We start from the raw sequence: 19,645 nt of genomic DNA, 5'->3' as shown, positions 1-19,645 counted from the left end.
CACGGTGAGAGTCGAGACTCAATTCTCTTCACTCTTTTTTTTTTTTAATGTCTCATGCTTCAAAGCATTTGTCATATTGCCAAAAAAAGCTAACATGCTACATGGTTTTCCTTACTTGAAATAGGTCTCCTTACTTCCGTGAGATGGCCACAAAGATCAGGGAATATGGCCCCTCTTATGTGCCACCTTCATCGGAAACGATTCGCACCACTTTGCTTGATAGGGAGAAGTTGGCCGTTGAGCAGGCGGCGGCGGATACAAAGGCAACATGGGAGACTAACGGAGTCTCTCTCATTGTAGACGGATGGAGTGACACGCGCAAGCGCTCCATCCATGGAGTGGTGGCCTACTCAAGGGGCAAAGTGTACTTCATCGAGTCACATGATGCAAGTGGCACTGGGAAGGCCGTGGATGTGCTTGCCGCGGAATGGGCGTCCACGATCGAGGTCATTGGGCCGGAGCTTGTGGTCGGCATGGTGGCGGATGGAGAGGCGTCAAATAGGGCAGCCGGGAGCATTATTGAGTCAATGTATCCATCCATCACAGTTTCTTTTTGCATGGCCCATTGTCTCAACAACCTCCTCAAAGACATAGGTGCCTTGCCATGGATTGCACCCACCATTGAGGAGGCTAACCAGCTTGTATCCTTTGTCCTCAACCACCAAAGGCTGCGACATGAGTTCTCTAAAAGGAGCACTCTTTCCCTCCTCAAGTATTCTGAGACAAGGTTTGCATACAACTTCCTCATGCTAGGCCGCTTGTCTACATGTGGCGGAGCCCTAAGAGGGCTTTTCCTTAGTGATGAATTTTCTGCCATGCCGCAGTCAAAATCGGCAACAGGGAGAACGTGCCGAGATCGCGCCGATGATGCCGCTTGGTGGGAGAAGGTGAAGACACTCGATGCCTTGGTCAAGCCTATTGTTCACCTTCTACGAGTCATTGACGGCCGTGAACCATGTATCGGCAAGGTCTATGAGGCCATGGATCGCATGATCGAGTCACTCCAGCAGCTTGTGCCAGACAGGGCCGAGTTTGAGGAGATCCACTCATTATGTGAGTCCAGGTGGAACTCCTACTACTCCCCTCTTCATGCGGCTGCCTTTGTGGTTGATCCAGAGTTCCAGGGCAGAAAGCAAGAGGCCGACAAGGAAGTAAGCAGGGGATGGCGGATCATTTTGGAGCGCTTAGAGCCCGACCCTACCATCAGGCGGAAGATCAGAGACCAGCTATCTCAGTACAGGACGCGGCAGGGATCTTTTGGATGTTTAGATGCACAGCTTGACCGCCTCAAGATTGGGTCTCCTCTTTGGTGGGAGGATTACGGATCAGATGGGCCGGAGTTGCAGCGCTTGGCTATTCGCATCCTTGGCCAGGCTGTGAGCTCTAGTTGCTTGGAGCAACTTTGGAGCGTTTACAGTCACATTGCCTCTAAGAAGAGGAACCGCCTTGAAGTGCAAAGGGCAAGTGATTTGGTTTTTGTGAGCGCTAACTTGCGCATGCTATGTGCGACAGCAACAGGGAAGGCGGATCCCTTCACCGAATGGGAGATGGCACAGCAGGATCCTGCAGCTCAGGAGCATCTTGAGGAGGTAGAGGAGGAGCTACAGTCTGAGGGGGAGGAGGAGGCTTCAAATGGCATCGACGACTTCGACTTCCAAGCCTAGCACTTCAGGAGCTTGAGGCTTGACTCTTGAGCCTTGAGCCATCTCACCTTTTTTGTGCCCACTGCCAATGGCCATGATCTATTGTGATCTATCTAGTATCCCTATTTTGTACCCACTCTTTTTTGTAACCCTCACTGCCCATGAGGCATGTACTTATCTCTTTGTATCTATCAGACTATCAATCACATAATCAGTGTGCCATCGATGTTTTATTAGCGCATTTTGCTCAAAATGACTCTTGTTTTTTTGTCTATTCGGTGTAAAATTTTGTTCAAAGTGTGTCTCTATATGTATGTCATGCATACAACTCCTAAATTGCTTTTAAAAAAGAGGTTTTTTTTTGCCGTTCCCGACCCCGTCCCCGGGACGGCACTTCCCCGTCCCCGTCCCCGTCCCCCGTCCCCATGTGACTCTGGTTGGATCTCCTCAAATGCTATGTTGCAGATCAAAAAATAGCTTGGGAGGAGAAGTATCTACCATTGGTAGAGTTTGCATATAACAACATAGTGCATGCCTCCACAGGAAAGGCCCCGTTTGAGATTATTTATGGCAAAGTGATATTGCCACCCATCCTACGCACTAAGGATGAGATCTTTGTAGCATATGAGTATGTATGAGTATATCAGAGATCTTGATGTTGCCTTTGCTCATTGCTCGTTCACAGGATAAGCATAAGAGGGCTATCGACAAGCATAGAGGAGAGGTGAAAATCAAAGAGAATGATTCGGTATTGCTGAAATTTGAGAAAGCAAGACTCCTAAGAGGCCAAGCAAGGAGGGAGCATGCCCTAAGCTCTCTACTAGGCATTACGGACCTTTAAGGTGATCAAGCAAATCAATGAGGTTGCTTTTCGGCTTGCATTGCCAAGTCATTGGAAGATTCACAATGCCTTTCATGTGAGTCTATTGTGGAAGTATGTGGGGCCAAAGCAAGAACAAAAGAGCCGTGAGAGGTTGATGAGCTAGAGGAAGTTCTTCAACCTGAGCAGATTGTGTTTCACAAGGAGAGAGCTACCTCCCAATACTAGCTTTCCAAGTGATACCTTGTGAAGTTCAAGAACTATTTGCCTATCGACGCAAAATGGGTTGATGAAGATTACCCACGGCTTCTTTAGGCGTATTGGCTTTTCACTTGGTCACCATTTGGTTGCCCAAGTGGTCTTGAATGCACGGGCACCAATGGGTAAGACTCAATAGGTTGGTGTGTGTAAACCCATACCAGATGGTAACTAGCAACACTTGACATGGGCATCAGGCTCTAGGCAGGCATTGAGGGAAGGCCTCTATCAGCCAGCCTTGAAGACGTCCCATGCAGCCAAACAGGCCCTGTCAGCCAGCAGCCTAGGCACACGTGTGAAAGGCGCCTGTTTGTTTAGCTGTATCAGCCTGTCATGGGCATTTGTAACAGGCCGACTGGATTTATATTGGCCGATCAGCAGGGTTGTCCCTTTTTCATCTGGCCAACAGCCTTTCAACAAGACAACTAGCATGTGTAGGCTCTATATAAAAGGTTGGGCAGCAATATGCATAAACCATCTCATATTCTGCAAGTCCTGAAATTCCAAGGGCTCAAGGAGAAGCCGAGTGAAGGGTCAAAGCAAGGTGGAAGGTGTAGATCAAGGGATTTCTCTTCAGGCTGAATGCAATCTCAGCCAAGGGAAGACAATCCAGGTCAAGTCAGTCCAGGCTATTTACAGACAGAAGTCTATTATTCTACGCATTCAATAAAGCAAATACACCATACGTGGTGGGCTCCCTTAAGAGGGTATTCCCAATACTGTGTATTTGTCTTTTGTCTCTTTGTGCACTCTTATCTTCTCTACATTGTGCTATTCATCGTCAAGAACCAAGGGCTGAAAGTAGTATAATCCTCATCTGTAAGCTTCTGCATGTTACACATCTCACAAAGCATTATTAACTTTCTTGCTCCACTTTTGCTCTTCTACTAATGCAGTACACAAAATCTACCATCTCACAAAGCATTATTAACTTTCTTAACTTCTCGCAATTGCAAGGTTGTGAAATATTTATTCCTCGAGTAGCAGCCCTCACTATAAACTTATCTGTCTTGGAAAAGCCTTTCTTTCACCTTAAGGTTGTCAAAAAAATGTATAAATCACATTAAACCTGCTTTATGTTGGTAGCTATATCAAGAGACTTTTGTTTCAAATTTAGAACTTTTATGCCTTAGTTTTTCAAAATCTTTTTGTTGCAAACATGATTATCCCAAAAAAATATTTGGTGGTTTGAGATTAAGTATTTATGTTAAGAGATTGTTGCTTCAGGTAGCACCACTGGTGGAGCATTATGGCGTGCCTACTGAACAAATAGTTGTGGTATTATCCCTAACCAATCACAAGACATTTACCTCCAAACATTGCTACAGTATTGAAGTTTTGAGTAACACTTTCTAATTTCTTAGATTCGCACGTTTTGGTATACACATAAATGCTCTTTTTATTATCTATCTTGTAGTATAAAGATTTTATTTCGAGAAATTTGTATAAGTATGTTTTTGGATTGCCACATTTGAAACGTTTTAAGGTTGTGGGGAATAAATTTCATATTTTGAAAGGTGCTTTTTCTGGCTATATCATAATTTTGTGCTAAACTTTTATTTAACACACCTATTCATGCAAAACACATACAGATGCTGCATGAACATTCACATGTACCGCCAAAGTTTCTTTGTTTGGTCCTCTTCATCAGTTTATTCTTAATTTCTTAAATTGGTTTCCTATCTTTAAGGATTGGATAAAGCTTAAAAAAGTGAAATGCAGCTCATAAATCAGAAAGCAAACTACAAAAAACAGCCCGAGGAGGACCCTAATGTGTACATCCCTCCTAAGAGGTAAAAGAAGAAAAAGCCCGAGGAGGACCCTAATGTGTACATATTCGGCAAGTCTTGGCTTCATTCTGGTCTTCACCCTCAGGAGGACTCCACGGCAGCCACTCCATCATCCCTGACCGAGGCCGCCGTTTATCTTTTTCGGAAGAGGATCTCAAGCTCCTAGCTATGACAGTTGCATCATTGGAGGCATCCACCCTAGTATGCAAGATTGTCGGTAGCCGCCCCGCACGCAGAAAGCTCAGGGATCCCTTGCAGGCCAGTCTCATTGGTGGGCTTGCAAAGATTATAGACATTCATCCTCGAGGACATGGCTACTATTAGGTTGAGTTCGACTCGCCAACAATGTCAAATTGAGTCATGCTGCCGAGCCCTCGACCCTACATTTGATCCTCTCGCTGGTGTGTTGGGCTTCCCAGTGACAGTTTGCTTCCTAGGCCTTTGAAAGGAATACCTTCCTCTTCTCCCAGTGATCGGTGGTGCCATTTGGAGAGTGATGGAATCCTCCCCCCACTGCTATCTCAACTCTTGCACATGCAGTCAGGATTCCATCTCTTCACATCTATGTTACCCCACTGGATTCTGTGCCTCATGTTATATCCATTCCATGTTTGCGGGACGAACCTATTCTTCAACATGTGGGAGTACTCTTTCCTTCCAAGCCAATGCTTCATCTATAGACAGATGGGACATCTAGCCCGAGCTTGCCCTTGGCGTCAATCCAGGAGACCGCCTCTCGTGATTCCCCTCCTCGTATCCCGCTTAGATCCTCACCATGGGGTAGAGAGAGAGAGGCAGGTTCTCAGGTAGCGAAGCACTAGGTCTCGGCTGCGGATGACACAGCTGCTGGAGAGTGGCGGACGGTTGGCTTGCGCCTGGAGCACAGGAGGATCCGGTTCTGTCAAAGAACTGTTATGAGCATTTATCCCAGCACCCTCCAATTTGGCGACAGGCCCTCCACTGAGCGGGCCCCTTTGATTTGGCGACCGATTTTCCGTCGAGAGCCCTCACAGGACTCTCAATGCTCAGTGAGGCCGGTAGACCCCATTAAGCCCCAGGTGAGCCTATCCCAACAACCTGCCTCTCAGATGGCCTCTCCCAGCAGCACCCCTCCCCGGCCTCTTCGCCCCCCTGCCCTCCCTCCGCCTCCTCCATCCTTGTCCACGGCTCTGCCCGCAACAGCTTCTTATACCCCGCCCTCCGCATTGGAGCCCGCCCTCCTCCCTCCCTCCGCCTCTCCAGAGCACTCCTGTTGCCCCCCCAGCAGCCCCCGAGCTGGACTGGAGGCAGCCGGTGAGTTCCGTTTACCGATTGATTCACCACTTCTTTGAGCCGATTGAGATGACCATCGCCGCCTCCCCGATGAGGCCTCTCCCGCTAGAGTCCCCATGTGGGTCCCCCATGCTCTTAGGGCAAGCGGTGGATTATAGTTTCTTCCGTTGACTTGCGGCGGAAGGGACATATATGTTTGAGGAGATAGTAGCACTGCTTCATATTTGTGTGGTTTTCCACCACTCCATACCCTCTACGCCAAAGAATGGCGCAATGATCTTCTCTTCATCTTCATGATCTTCGCATCACCGACGTACTCACCCATCTATGGCCATTGGCTAGGATGGAGCTTGGAGGCTGAGCCCACAGAGACCTGGACGGGGAGATGGTGACCTCCAGCCTAGAGGTGCTACTCTTTGTGTTCATGCATACTTCTGTTGCAGTACCTCTTCCCCCCCTCTTATAGGTACCTCCATTGTGATCGATGGTGTCCAGAGTACGCATACTCTTGAGCTCGGAAGGAGTGGTGTCGCATGGAGGACAGGATCCACACCTACTTAGCGCGCCTTCGTCCCAGGACAGATTGTGATTATTCCCCGTGTAAACCCTCGCCCAAGACTCTTCCAGTGGAGGGTAGTTCCGCAAGTTTCACCTCACACGGATATTGATATGCAGATAGTCTTGTGGAACATACAGGGTTTAGGGGGGTCCTCAATGCTTTCACAAACGAGGCGCCCTTAGAGGAGAGCTTCAGAGAGCCATAGTGGGGGGACCTATTGACATTCTTTTCCTTCAAGAGTCCCATTTCTTAGAGGGGCGTACCCGCCGATGTGGGAAGATTTTACCAGGCAGGAGTCATACTTTTTGGTCTCCATCCTTTGGCCCTTCAGGGACTCAGGGAGGAGTTTGCATCTCTGTTTCTCATTCAGGGAGCTCGTGGCGATAGATTCCCCCTTTCCCACTCGATTCGGCAGGGCTGTCTTCTGGCACCTTACCTCTCCCTATTCGTCGCCAAGGCCATGAGTAGTTTTCTCTCAGCCCGGGAGACCAGGCTTCAGGGATTGCGTCTTCCCCTCCGCACGCATTAGGAGTTGCTTGACTTAGAATTTGTAGACGACACAGTAGCCTTCCTTTAAGGAGATGTGGGGAATCTCCAAAGATTCACGGAGGTGATCGAGATTTTCTATCGTGCATCAGGAGCACAAATCAACTAGCACAAGTCGTGTGGTTTTTGGGTAGGCTCAGCAACAACTGCCCCGACTTGGCGCCCAGTTGAGGCTTTTTAGTGGATCCCGAGGGGCACTCCAATTCGGTGTCTTGGTTGAGAGGTGGGCATTGATCTCTTTGCGGAGCTGTAGCTCACTCCGCTCCTTCTAAGTATTCGGAAGAAGCTATTATACTGGAGTTCTACGAGATTCTCCCTAGCTGGTAGAGTGGTGGTGTGGTGAACTAGGTACTTCTTGCCACCATGTGGTGCATCACTTCGTGCTAGGCCTTCTCTCGGGCATGTATTGGCCACTGGCGAGGTACAATGATTGATCCGGAACTTCTTATGGGCCGGTAGTGATGGGAGGCAAGCCAGGGCCAAGGTGGCATGGAGAGTGTTCAGCCACATCGTAGAGCTAGGCCTCATTGACCTTGCTATTCAGAGCCGGGCCCTACTAGGCAAGTTGATTGTTAGAGGACTCCTTCCCAGTGGTGAGCCCTAGAAGGATTTCCTATTGGCCTAGATATCAATCCGCACCTCGAGTCTTGCGGGCCCGTGGTCGCAGAGTACCAGATGGATTTTCACAAAGATGCGGGAGTGCGGTTTTAGTCCATCTTTTGAGGACAAATTTGCAACCAGCTTACTTCGAGCTTGGGATCATCTTAGGCTGGCCCTTAGACAAATTGCTCTGACAGCCTTAGAGGAGTGGCTTCGGCAACCTTTGGTCTGGAACCCCCTAATCCGTTTACCCAATGGCCACATCTTGGGGGCCCGACCACATGTATCATGGGCCTTGAGCATGGGACCAACCAGGTCTCTTGGAGATTGGATTGCACACAGGCAGTAACCCCCCAGAGGCACAGGAGAGAGGCCTGACAAGGGTCCAGGGTAGAGACAGGCTCAGCATCGACATCAACTTATCTATCCCTCAGGAATGGCTAGCTCCTATCCCAGACCCGACCCCCCCTCCCCCCCGCCCCCCCCAAGTGTGGCTAGGTTTGTTTACCATACATGATATTCTCGTGGTGGTCCACGGAGCATATGAGGACAGTGGTCTGCTCACTTTTTCGATTGGATCCCATGGCAAACTAGAGAGATCAGAGCTACCCGTAGAGGACTTCAGGGATTGCACTTTGCAGAGAGTGAGGGTGATTGGCTTTCGGGCACAAGAGTGGCATGTAGACCCACTGCTGGCCAAGGTGGCCAGGGAGAGATTCTGGCAACTATGGATATGGGAGTGCGGACCTGTCATGCATCTAGTGGGATTCGAGAGAGTGGACTTGACATGACCCTGCTGATCGGGGGGAGACTTTGGATGCCCCCTTCTTTGCATATATTGCGCAACTAAATCGCAAGACCAGATGCCAGAGATTGACGGCACCCCGGTAGCAACAGCCAATTGGCAGTCACAGGGTCTCTCACAGCGTTTCCTTTCAGATTTTTGGAAGAGGGTATGAGACAAATCTGGCCTAGAAAGATCACCTTTCTTTGGGTGATGTCACATAGGAGTTGGGCGGTTGGCACTTGGTTGGCAGTTGGAGGTAGGCCAGCAGATTGCTCGCGGTGTAGCCACCCCCAGGAGTCTCAGCGACACTGTCTTTGGGATTGCCTGAAGGCTCAGCAGATCTGGCAACGGATTCTCCGCATCTTCACTATGAACAGGGACTCGACCCGGATCATTTCATGGGGCACTATGGCTTGGGCCATAGAAGCTGGGGTGGTCAAGGCTTATGAGGAGGATGGGGGAGGACTAGCTCTTACAGTCTCTCACCATAGTATTTTGGCGCATTACCAGTCACAGCCCCACCTACAGATCACTAGCGACCTAGCTCATGCGAGATGGGAGATTTGCAGTAGCATTGTAGCCTGGTACATTTGGCGAGCTAGATGCAATGGGGCCATCGAGGGTACCCATACTCCGCTTGCTGAGTCCATCAGGAGCATTTGGCTTGACATCATTCATACCCTCCACAGTCAGTGGGGGAAGCTTCAAGGAGGTTCTGACCGCATGCGGAAGTGGCGGGAAGCTTTCTTGAGGCTACTCTGGAGGCCTTGCCCTTTTCTCACAGATAGAGGTGGTGACCCCACTTGGCACTACAAACCACCTATGTGGTTGTTCCCCCCCCCCCCCCCCCCCCCCCCCCCCCCCCCCCGAGATAGTCTTCTCCTCACACAGAGTGGCTAGCCGGAGAAGAAGTGTCTCTTCCCCTTATGATCATGTGTGACTCCCGCCCGTATATGAGGCGACTTTGTATCTAGCCCTTCGTGGTTGTATCTAGCCCTTTGTGGCTGTTTTTCATTAACTAATAGAAGGATCTTTTTCCTGGGGAAAAAAAGAAATATTTTCATGGACTTTATAGTGGAGTTACCTTGATCGAGCAAAAAACATGATGCTTTTTGGGTAGTTGTTGATCGACTTACCAAGATGGCTAGATCTTTTTTTAAGGGAAAGAGATCCTTCTAGTAGTTAAAAATCAGCTGCGCGAGGGCTAAATATACATGCTCAAAACCCTCATAAGAGGTAAAAAACAAAGTGGGGAGGGGTGGTTCCCTCCATGGCTGGCCGCTCTCAGAGGGGAACTACCTCATGCAAAAAGGGGCGGGAGGGGGAAAGAGCCACACCAGCGGCTTGTAATGCCTTGTAATCTCGCCGACCTGAACAGTGACCCCGGGCCATGGGCTAAAGCTCACTCACACATATCCATGCCTATCAGCCGTGGCATTCCATACCACCCTTGGCAAGGCCCTCGGCAAGACTATTTGTGATTCGCCATGTCCACGGCAGGAGTATGACTATTCTGGTCCAGGCATAGACGAACTATTAATCTTTCATGATAATAACCCACATCTCACTTATATAGTGATAACTATTGCTATAAATAACCATCTAGTCATACATAGCCAAGTCACATGGATTTATTAATAATGAACCTTAGCCACCCCCACATCTGCCTGCTTTCACCAATATGAGGGCTCCATAACCCTGTCAAATTAAGCCTTAATCTCGAGGATATGTATTGGGTAAGTAACATACTTCCCCTCCTCAGACATTTACTCCTAAATGAAGTCAGGGAATCGATGTTACAACTAGTCCATTGGCTCCTAATTGAGTCCTACTCCGCCCTGTCTTTCCACTTAATTTTGCATTCATAGATCAACTTATTCCTAAGTTGCATCTCCTTGAAGTCAATCATGAGCTCCGACTCATGTGGAATAAAGGACAAGTCCTGAACCTCAATAGGTTCCTGAGGAGTAACAACCTTAGCCCCCCACTTCTCCTAGAGTCTATTTACATGGAAATTGGATGAACTCGCACATAAGGAGGTAATTCTAGCATATAGGCCACCTCACCAATCTTTTTCAGAATCTGGTAAGGTCCATCCGTGTCCATAACTTCTCAAAACTCTTAGTTACTCTTAAGTATATCAGCATTTCTTAGAAAGCTGGTCAGCCAGCTACAAAGGCTGTCGGCCAGTTTGTTGGACAAATATGCATAATATTGTTCTTTAAATGTTGTGCTTTGCCTTGTATGCTACCCACATATCCTGACCTTCAATCCAGCATCTGGCTGCCTGTTGGCTGTTGACAAGGTTCCAAGCCTTCCTAATGGTGATGATGATGATTATGATGATGATGATGGTGCTGATGATGTGCTGCTGTTGATGATGATGAGGTGCTGCTAATGCTATTGATGTTACTGATGGTAATGACGATGCTTCTGATGCTAAATGCTGACTTCATCAGGGATTAATGTTGTTCATGCCGAAGATTAGCCATGGCACAGGCATGCACGTGACATCCCATACCACTAGGATATATCACATATAAAATCTCCTTTAAATCACGAAGTTGAGTTAGGGTGATTAATCCTTTCCCAATCTTGGTCTTGATGCAACTAATCCTTTCCCAGGCATGCGCGTGACATCCCATACCACTAGGATAAATCACATATAAAATCTCCTTTGAATCACGAAGGTGAGTTAGGGTGATTAATCCTTTCCCAATCTTGGTCTTGATGCAACTAATCCTTTCCCAATCTTGGTCTTGATGCAACTAAACCTCCATCTCATGTCATGGTCCAATCTACAAGTAAACCTATGATGGGAATAGTCAGATTCGAAGTTGCCTATTTTGAGAATCTAGCTAGTACAACACCTTCTAGATTTGCTTGAGATATGCTCATTTAGTGTGTGGAAATCCAATGGCCTAGGTGTACAAGTGCCTTGCAAAAGAACTTCCAGAGTCCACTTAGAGATTTTAGCATACAGCCACTCGTCTTAGAAACCCCAAGACAACTGGGAGATGTTCAACATGCTCCTCAAGAGTATGACTAAAGTCCCCAAAATATCGTCTAAGAATATACCACAACAAATCTCCTCAAATAATCTCGGAAGAGGTCATTCGTCATCTGCAAAAAAAAGAAAAAAAGAAAAAAAAAAAAGAAAAAAAGAAAAAAGAGAGTAGCAAGAGCATTCATGAGCCCAAAAGGTAATACGAGAAACTCGTAATGGCCATTGAAACCTTGGAATCAAATCTTCTTATGATCTACCAACCAGAAGACCACAAGACAATTCAGCAAGGAAAACATCTGCGAAATTTGCCTCAATGCTTCCTAAATCCTGTATCTCCCAATAATCTACTTGATATAAGATGAAAGGGGATCAAGAACACATTGCATACTAGAATGCTTTTACTCAAAAATTCTGCTGAATTTACAAGCATAGAGGTTGGGACCACCAAATCACTCTTAAGCATCATCCATTAAAAGGACTAAGTATGACCCTTGAGTCTACATGGGCTTCATGGCTATAAACCATTCTTTCTGGAATAACATCATCCTTAGCTAGATTCATTTTAAAAAAATCTAGGGACTTTGTACAATTAATCCTTAAGTGAGACACATGCTAGTCCTAGATCTGCCCATTTCACGTTGCCAGGTTGATCTAGCATACATGATCACTTGGCTACGTCTCCACTCTTAGCTTCTACGCAAATCGATCTACCAAGGTCAAAAAAGATGTGCACACTCTTCCTCAACATCAACTCTACATCCGTATTAGAGTGTTGGGACTGAAAATTATCATATTGAAGTCATAGTTACCACGGAACGGGAACGTTTCGGGAACATCGGATGCTAGAACGGGAGCGGGAACGGGAACGGGAGCGGATCGGGAACGTCGCGGAACGCCACGTCATATGACATGTCAGCATATGACACAAAAAAATGTAACTTTTTGTATACGGATAGCCAAATATGCTTCATAGTATTTGCTCCCCCAAGACATGAACATACATTTCTGCAAGCAAAACCTTAATTTTTTTATTTTTTATTTTTTATTTTTTTTTGCGGAACGTCCCGACGTTCCGGGAACGTGCCTTCGCCTGGAACGGCGTTCCGGCGTTCCAGGAAGGCGGAACGACGTTCCGTGGTAACTATGATTGAAGTTACATTCCATGTAGGCACTATGATCTAAAACTGTAGTATTTACTAAAATAATATTAGGGTTACCTTTCACCTTGGTCACATGAGCTACCTTGGACTTATTATTTGCCTACAGCAACTCAACGTCTGAAAGCGAGTGAAACACCAATCCTCCGGAATGCTCTGGCAGGTCTGTTGGTTCATCTAGGCCACCTTCGAATCGGGTTCACCCAAAGTTTGGGTCTGGTTTTGGTTTAGTGAAACTTTCCCAATCTTGAACTGTTTCCGTTGGGAAGCCGGCTCAGAAGTACTAGTGGCGTGAGCTCAGTCTTTGAGAGATGTTCCATATATCCTAGCAAAGTGGATGGCATCCTCTAGTGGTTTTCTATGAACGAGGAGGAGGCTGGTGGCGGCACGAACGACGTCTCTCGTGCTTGACTACTCGTGGGTGTATAATGAGGACTACCGGACTAGGAGCAAAGCTCGTATGATACATCCTTGCATGAATCCAAAGGAGTGAAAAATCCTTCTCCTGGAAGTTTCGTCACTTTGTCCTTGGAATTGTCATGCCCTTGCTGAGAAGCTCAAGCCTCAGTAGATGCCAAATTTGTTCTCCAGATGTTGACTCTACTTGTCGAGACAGTTAGATATGGCCTCCATGCTTGCTTTTAGACCTTGAAGAAAATTTGCAAGTTGTGTGGGATCCGTAACAAGTAGTAGCTTGAAACTAGTGATATGACTGGTATGGCGATGGCTGTAGCCCTTCGCACTGAGAGAAAGGGCGGGTGGGGTAGGGAACAAGCTGAACAAGCTTTTCCCAGCACAAGAGGAAGAGAACCCAAATGGTGACTTTTCCCTACCCTGACTTGTGCCTCTTGGATACTATGGCTCTACCCTAACCAAGTAGCCAACCCACTCGATTGACGAAAAGAAAACAGTTGGCAATTGCCTAGACTGTGATACCAACTGTAGAATACTCGTGCCTATGTCCAGGGCTTGAGAGAAAAGATAGAGAAGAGAGCAGTGGAATCAAACACACAGCAGCACACAAAACTACTGTTCTGTATTATGTACAAGAAAGAAATATGTCAAGTACAAGGATTGATTGAGAATGAAGACGTCAGTTCTCTGTGCTCCTCTGTAGATCCCCTATGACACCTCATACCTGCAGAGAAATGCCTATAGATCATAGTCACATAGAATGGGAATGGACAGATGGAATGGGGTCCTGTTTTGGAATGGGAACGGGAACCCAAAAAGAAAATGGGAACGACATGTCATCACCATATAGCTACCATTTGCAAGCTAAGGAGATGCAAGGGCATATATTGCAAGCCTTTTAGATGCAAGGTCATGTTGGGGTAAAGGCATTATGCCCACCCTTATAGTGTGTACAAGCCCATAAGTTATAGTACATAGTACACTTAGTACCTTTAATGTACTAAGTGCACTATGTGTACTAGTGCAATATACATGTGTGATAGGGGAGTCACACACTCATTCCCATGAGTTGACTTATCCCCACATATGTCTCTCTCCCTTGTTCTCTCTATGTATGTCTCCCACATGAATTAACCTAACCCTAATTCTTCTCCTCCCATTCAACTGGTATCAGAGCTTAGTGATCCCTCCCTCTTCCCTCTTCTCCTTGATAGCTGAACGAGCTGTACTGTAGCTGGCTGTCACCCTCATTAGGTGAGTCGTACTGGTATTAGCTGGGTGCTGATTGGGTACTGTCATACATTCAGCTTGTCGGGCAAAGCTACACGCTGCACAGCAGGCACCGGCTCATAAGAGGCAGCGCAGCAAAGTGTTGGTGGCCACAAGGCGTAACCCCACACCGGCAGTGATGGCGAATCTTTTTTTTTCGAGTTGCTTGTGAATAGGCAAAGGTGGCGGCAACTTTGAAGCGCACAGCAGTCGGGCATTTCGTCTGAGGGCCACCATGAGGCCTCTGCCAACGGGTGAGGATTTCTTCCTGGATGCTTTGCAATGCTGGGGCAATCGGCTTAGGAAGGTAGCAAGCAGGCGTGTGTAGCGCAAGCCACTGATTGAATCGGAGTGCAGCGGCGTCTACGTGCGAATGGGTCTATGAGTCAGCGCACAGGTGGGCGTCCAGTGCTTTGCTCCATGTCTTGCCTCTTGGCGTCGAAGCCAAGAACGCGGATGAAGGCGGAGGGGTACGCCTTCTTGCACTCGATGATCTATCTCAGCACAGCAGCAGCGTCTGTGCAGCCGTGGGGAAGCTTCCACATGGGCCAGAAGCCATCTTAAGCACGCCTGAAGAGCCCAGCCATCCGTACATCGTACAACTGCAGCAGCAACTGCATCAACATCAGCATCAGAAGCGCCCCCCTCTCCCTGTTCTGCATCACGATTTCTGCAGCAGCACCAAATTCAGCAAACCCCCCTTTTCTGCAACGAGAAATTCAGAAATTTACGACGTACATGCTTCAATTTTTTTTTGGGATTTGCAATTGAGCAGATACAATCATCAATTGAGCAGGTACAGGTGCTGAATTGCTCAATTTTGAGCAAAATTGGCAAAATTGGGTGATATTGGTCACTATCAGGATCAATTTGCAGGAAATTGGATGTTGAAATTTGGGGCTTTTCATGTAATCGTGCAATTAAGCACTCATACATGCTGTATGATGTGAGAAATCGCACATTTGGGCAAAATTGCAGCAAATTGCAGTGCAAATCAAGGGGCTTTTGTGCCGATGATTTGCATGCAGGCAATCGCATTTGATGCTGTGGATAATGTGTTGAAGCCTTACAAGCACTCAATGTGCTTGTAAATCAAGGGGCTTTCATGTATTGGATGTATATGTGGCCAGGGGGAAGCATCGTGAACGCTCTGGATGCCTTCATGTGCGTCAATGTACCATGTATGATCAGCAATTGATCTTAAATCAAGGGGCTTTTCAAGATTTTATGCTTGTTAAGCTTGGCAAAGCAGCAGGCAAGACATTTATGCCTTGAATCCTCAGAAATCAGCTTGCAGTCAAGGGGCTTTTGCCCAATTTCTGTTCGGGACTGTTGTATGCAGTGTTCGGGACTGTAAGAGTCTGATTTTCACTCATTTGGACAGCCAGGAGAGCATTTATTGCTACTGTACCTGCTGGTACAGATTTGGCACAGCTTTGTGCAAGTTTTGGCATGGCTGTACACTGTTGTGAGTGACCAAAAGGTTCAATTTCAACTGCTATACTTGCCGGTACAAGTTTGGTACATCACAGGTGAGCACTTAGTACTGCTGTACAGTACTTTGGAAGGGCAACAGAGCACATTTAAGGTGCTGTCCTAAATCTGCAGCAACCAGATTGTGGTGATTTCATCACAAAAAGTGGGAGAAAAGTTGCATTTGTGCTTCCGCAGTGGGAGATAAAGCTTGGGAGAATAACTGTGAGCACTTTGTGTGCTTTTGGTGCAGTGTTTGCACATTTTGCAGGGAGTCAGGCATTGACAGGTTGCATATTGCTATGGCAACCACAGGTGAGAGCTCTTCATTGCTTCACATCAAGAAGCTTGAAGGCTCACATAACTATGATATTTGGCAAACCCAGTGCTATAATGTGTTGCTCCAGAAGAAGCAGCACAAGCCCATCAAAGAAAGGGGTGTAATGCCCGCTTCTCTTACTGCTGAAAAGTGGGAAGATATGGATGAGCTGGCAAGATCGACTATCATGTTGTCTGTGTCAGACTCTTTACTTTTCAGCATTCGTGAAGAGAAGACAGCTTGGGGAATGTGGCAGAGATTGCAGGACTTGTATGCCCAGCAAAGTGCCTCAAGCAAAGTGTATTGGTTGAAGAAACTCATAGGTCTTCAGATGAAGGAAGGGGCATCTATGACAGCCCATCTAAATGAGTTTAATGGTATTGTCAGCCAGGTCATTAATCAAAAGTTGGCAATGGACGATGAGTTCAAAGCCACTTTTCTGTTATGCACTTTGCTAGAGAGTTGGGACACATTCAGGACAGCCACTAGCAATTCGCATGCTATGCTGTCATATGCAGATGTTGAGGGTGCTCTTCTTCAAGAAGAGATGAACAGGAAAAACAACTCTGTTGGAAAGTCCAATGCAATGAATGCACGTGGGAGATCCCAGCAAAGGGGAAAAAGCCAAGAAAGGGAAAGGAGCAAGTCTCGCTCCAAAAAGGATTTGGAATGCCATTATTGTGGCAAGAAGGGACACATTAAAAAGCAATGCTACAAATGGAAAAATGATCAAAAAGAAAAGGGAAAAGGCAAAGACAAAGACAAAGATGAAGCCAAAAATGTAAAGCCAAAGGGCAAAAGTGGAGTCAAGATTGAAGAAATCAATGTGTCACATGCAGGTGGCAGTGAGGATGAGGTCCTATTTACGTCCTCACTTGATGCCCATTCACTTCTTACAGGTGGTCATGGTATGCACTCATGGATCATTGATTCAGGTGCCTCCTTTCATGTCACAGGTTGCAGAGACTTGTTTGTCAGGTATACTGCTGGCAATGAAGGAGTGGTTTATTTGGGTGATAACCATGCATGCAAGATTCTTGGCAGAGGTGATGTGAGGCTTGTGTTTTCAGATGGCTCACAGCTTATGCTCCATGATGTCAGGCATGTGCCTGAGATCAAGAAGAACCTGCTTTCTACTGGACAGCTTGATGATGCTGATTATGTTACCACATTTGGTTGTGGAAAGTGGAAGATTAGTAAGGGCTCACTGGTTGTTGCCAGAGGCTCTAAGGTGGACACTCTTTACTTCATGCATGCAAGTGTTTGTCACCATGCTAATGTAAATGCAACCGAGCTGCCGGAAATCTCTATGTGGCATAGCCGGTTGGGACACATGAGTGTCAAAGGAATGGAGCAATTGTCTCGTTTTGGTTACTTGCCTTCTCTAAAGTTCTCAAGTTTTCAGTTTTGTGAGCATTGTATATATGGTAGGCAACTACATTGCCCCCTCAAGAAAGCTCTTGGACAGAAAGATGCTCAGTTAGAGCTTGTGCATACAAATGTATGTGAGATGTCTCAGCTTTCTTTGGGAGGGGCAAAATACTTTGTCTCTTTTATTGATGATGCCACACGCAAGGTGTGGGTTTATCCTCTTCGTTTGAAGAGTGATACATTCTCAGTGTTTGAGAAGTTTGTTGCTCTTGTTGAGAATCAAACTGGCAAAACACTGAAGGCTTTGCGTTCCGATAATGGTGGAGAGTATATGTCCAAACAGTTTCAGGACTTTTGTGATGCTAAAGGCATCAAGAGGGAGCTCTCTACTCCGTATGATCCTCCACAAAACGGGACAGCAGAGAGGATGAACAGGACCATTCTATGTTGTCACATGCTGCGTTACCTCATGGTTTTTGGGGTGAAGCTGTTATGACAGCCGTTCATCTTATAAACAGGTCACCTAACACGAGGCTTGGTGGGAAAGTGCCAGAAGAAGTATGGACAGGGAAGCCTCCGTCATACAAGCACTTGAGAGTGTTTGGTTGCGTTGCGTACGTGCACATACGCAGGGAAATGCGCACCAAACTTGATCCTAAGTCTCACAAATGCATATTCCTAGGATATGGTGACAGAGGTGAAATGGGGTATAGACTTTGGGATCCCGTGAATAGAAAGATATACGCAGCAATGATGTCATTTTTGATGAAACATGCATGTATAAGGAGCCTGCAAGGCAACAGGAGCCTAGCAGAGTCATCTTTGATGATGATGGACATCATGGACAACCACCAAGGGCTGTAAATTAGCCATTACAGCAGCAAAACCAGCCCTTAAATGGTGCTGAAAATGGTCCAAATGGACAGCCAGAGATGGCAGAAGATATCCCTATGGATATCCCACAGTTAGAGGAGATACTGGGCATGATTTTTCAGCCTTATGGCATGGAATAGGAGCCACCAATAGGTGATATGCAGGCTGGACAACAACCTGCAAATGATGGTCATTGGGTACGGAGGTCCACAAGACCCCCCAGAGCCCCTGACAGGTTTGTTCCAGGGGTTGAGTACTTGATGCTCACTGACTGTAGGGAGCCCTCATGTTATAAGGAGGCTTTACAGAGGGCAGACAAAGCTCTATGGGAGCGTGCCATGAAGTCAGAGATGGATTCTCTGCACAAAAATGGAACATGGAAGTTGGTGCATTTGCCTGCAGGCAAGAAGGTTTTGCCATGCAAATGGGTTTACAGGCTCAAAGTTGCACCTGATGCAAAGCCAAGATGCAAAGCCAAGTTAGTGGCTAAGGGCTTCAAGCAGGAATATGGTGTGGACTTTGATGAGATCTTCTCTCCAGTGGTCAAAATGACCACACTTAGAGCTGTGTTAGCTTTGGTTGCACATGATGATCTGGACTTGATTCAGATGGATGTGAAGACTGCTTTTCTTCACGATGATCTCCATGAGGAGATATATATGCAACAGCCAGAGGGTTATGCAGTGAGTGGAAAGGAGAAGCTTGTATGCAAGCTGAAAAAGAGTCTTTATGGGCTCAAACAGGCACCAAGGGAATGGTATCATAAATTTGATACATTCATGAAATCCCAGAAATTCAGGAGAAGTGACATAGATCACTGCTTATACACCAAGAAAGCTTTGGATGGCAGTCTATTGAAACTCATCTTGTATGTTGATGATATGTTGATTGCCGGGAAATCTCGTAAGGAGATGGATGTCTTGAAGCAGAGGTTGCATCAAACCTTTGATATGAAGGATTTAGGTGATGCAAATCACATTTTGGGTATGCGGATACTTCGGGACAGAAATCAGCATGTGTTGTATTTGTCTCAGAAGGAATACATTGGCAAAGTTTTGCAGAGGTTCAATATGGACGGGGGGAAGAAGACTAGTACTCCTTTGCCTTCATATGTGAAACTCAGTGCTATGGACAGCCCACAGTCGGACAGTGACAGGGCTGATATGGCCAAGATTCCGTATGCTTCAGCTTGTGGCAGTCTCATGTATGCCATGGTTGCTACTAGGCCGGACATTGCATTTGCAGTGGGAGTGGTTTCTAGATACATGGCCAACCCTGGCAAGAAGCATTGGGAAGCAGTGAAAGGTGTCATGAGATACCTGAAGGGCACACAGGATATGTGCATTTGCTTTGGCAAACAGGATGCATTAGTGCATGGTTACACGGATTCGGATTATGCCGGTCATCCAGATAACCGGAAGTCTACTACCGGTTATGTGTTTACATTCACAGGAGGTGCTGTGTCATGGATATCCAGGATGCAGAAG

At 46.8% G+C, this 19,645-nt stretch overlaps 2 protein-coding genes across 2 annotated transcripts in view; both read left to right on the top strand.

Annotated features, from left to right (window-relative positions):
• LOC147618744 (peptidyl-tRNA hydrolase, mitochondrial-like) overlaps positions 1–19,645 on the top strand; it is a 59,822-nt gene that overhangs the window by 28,906 nt on the left and 11,271 nt on the right. The window contains exon 4 of the mRNA XM_086773792.1: positions 3,949–3,999. Coding sequence (XP_086629918.1) covers positions 3,949–3,999 — 51 coding nt within the window. The remainder of the gene's footprint in view (positions 1–3,948; positions 4,000–19,645) is intronic.
• On the top strand, positions 223–3,170 carry LOC147618745 (uncharacterized). Its single transcript, XM_086774337.1, has 3 exons — positions 223–1,589; positions 2,329–2,391; positions 3,072–3,170. The coding sequence occupies exons 1-3, from the start codon at positions 474–476 to the stop codon at positions 3,168–3,170; spliced, it is 1,278 nt and encodes a 425-aa protein (XP_086630463.1). The 5' UTR covers positions 223–473.

The sequence above is a fragment of the Cibotium barometz genome, chromosome 34, assembly GCF_041138505.1.
Source record: "Cibotium barometz isolate CiBa-2024 chromosome 34, ASM4113850v1, whole genome shotgun sequence".
Lineage (NCBI taxonomy): Eukaryota > Viridiplantae > Streptophyta > Polypodiopsida > Cyatheales > Cibotiaceae > Cibotium > Cibotium barometz.
Note: the sequence above shows the minus strand (reverse complement) of the source record. Positions and strands in the feature narration are given on the sequence as shown.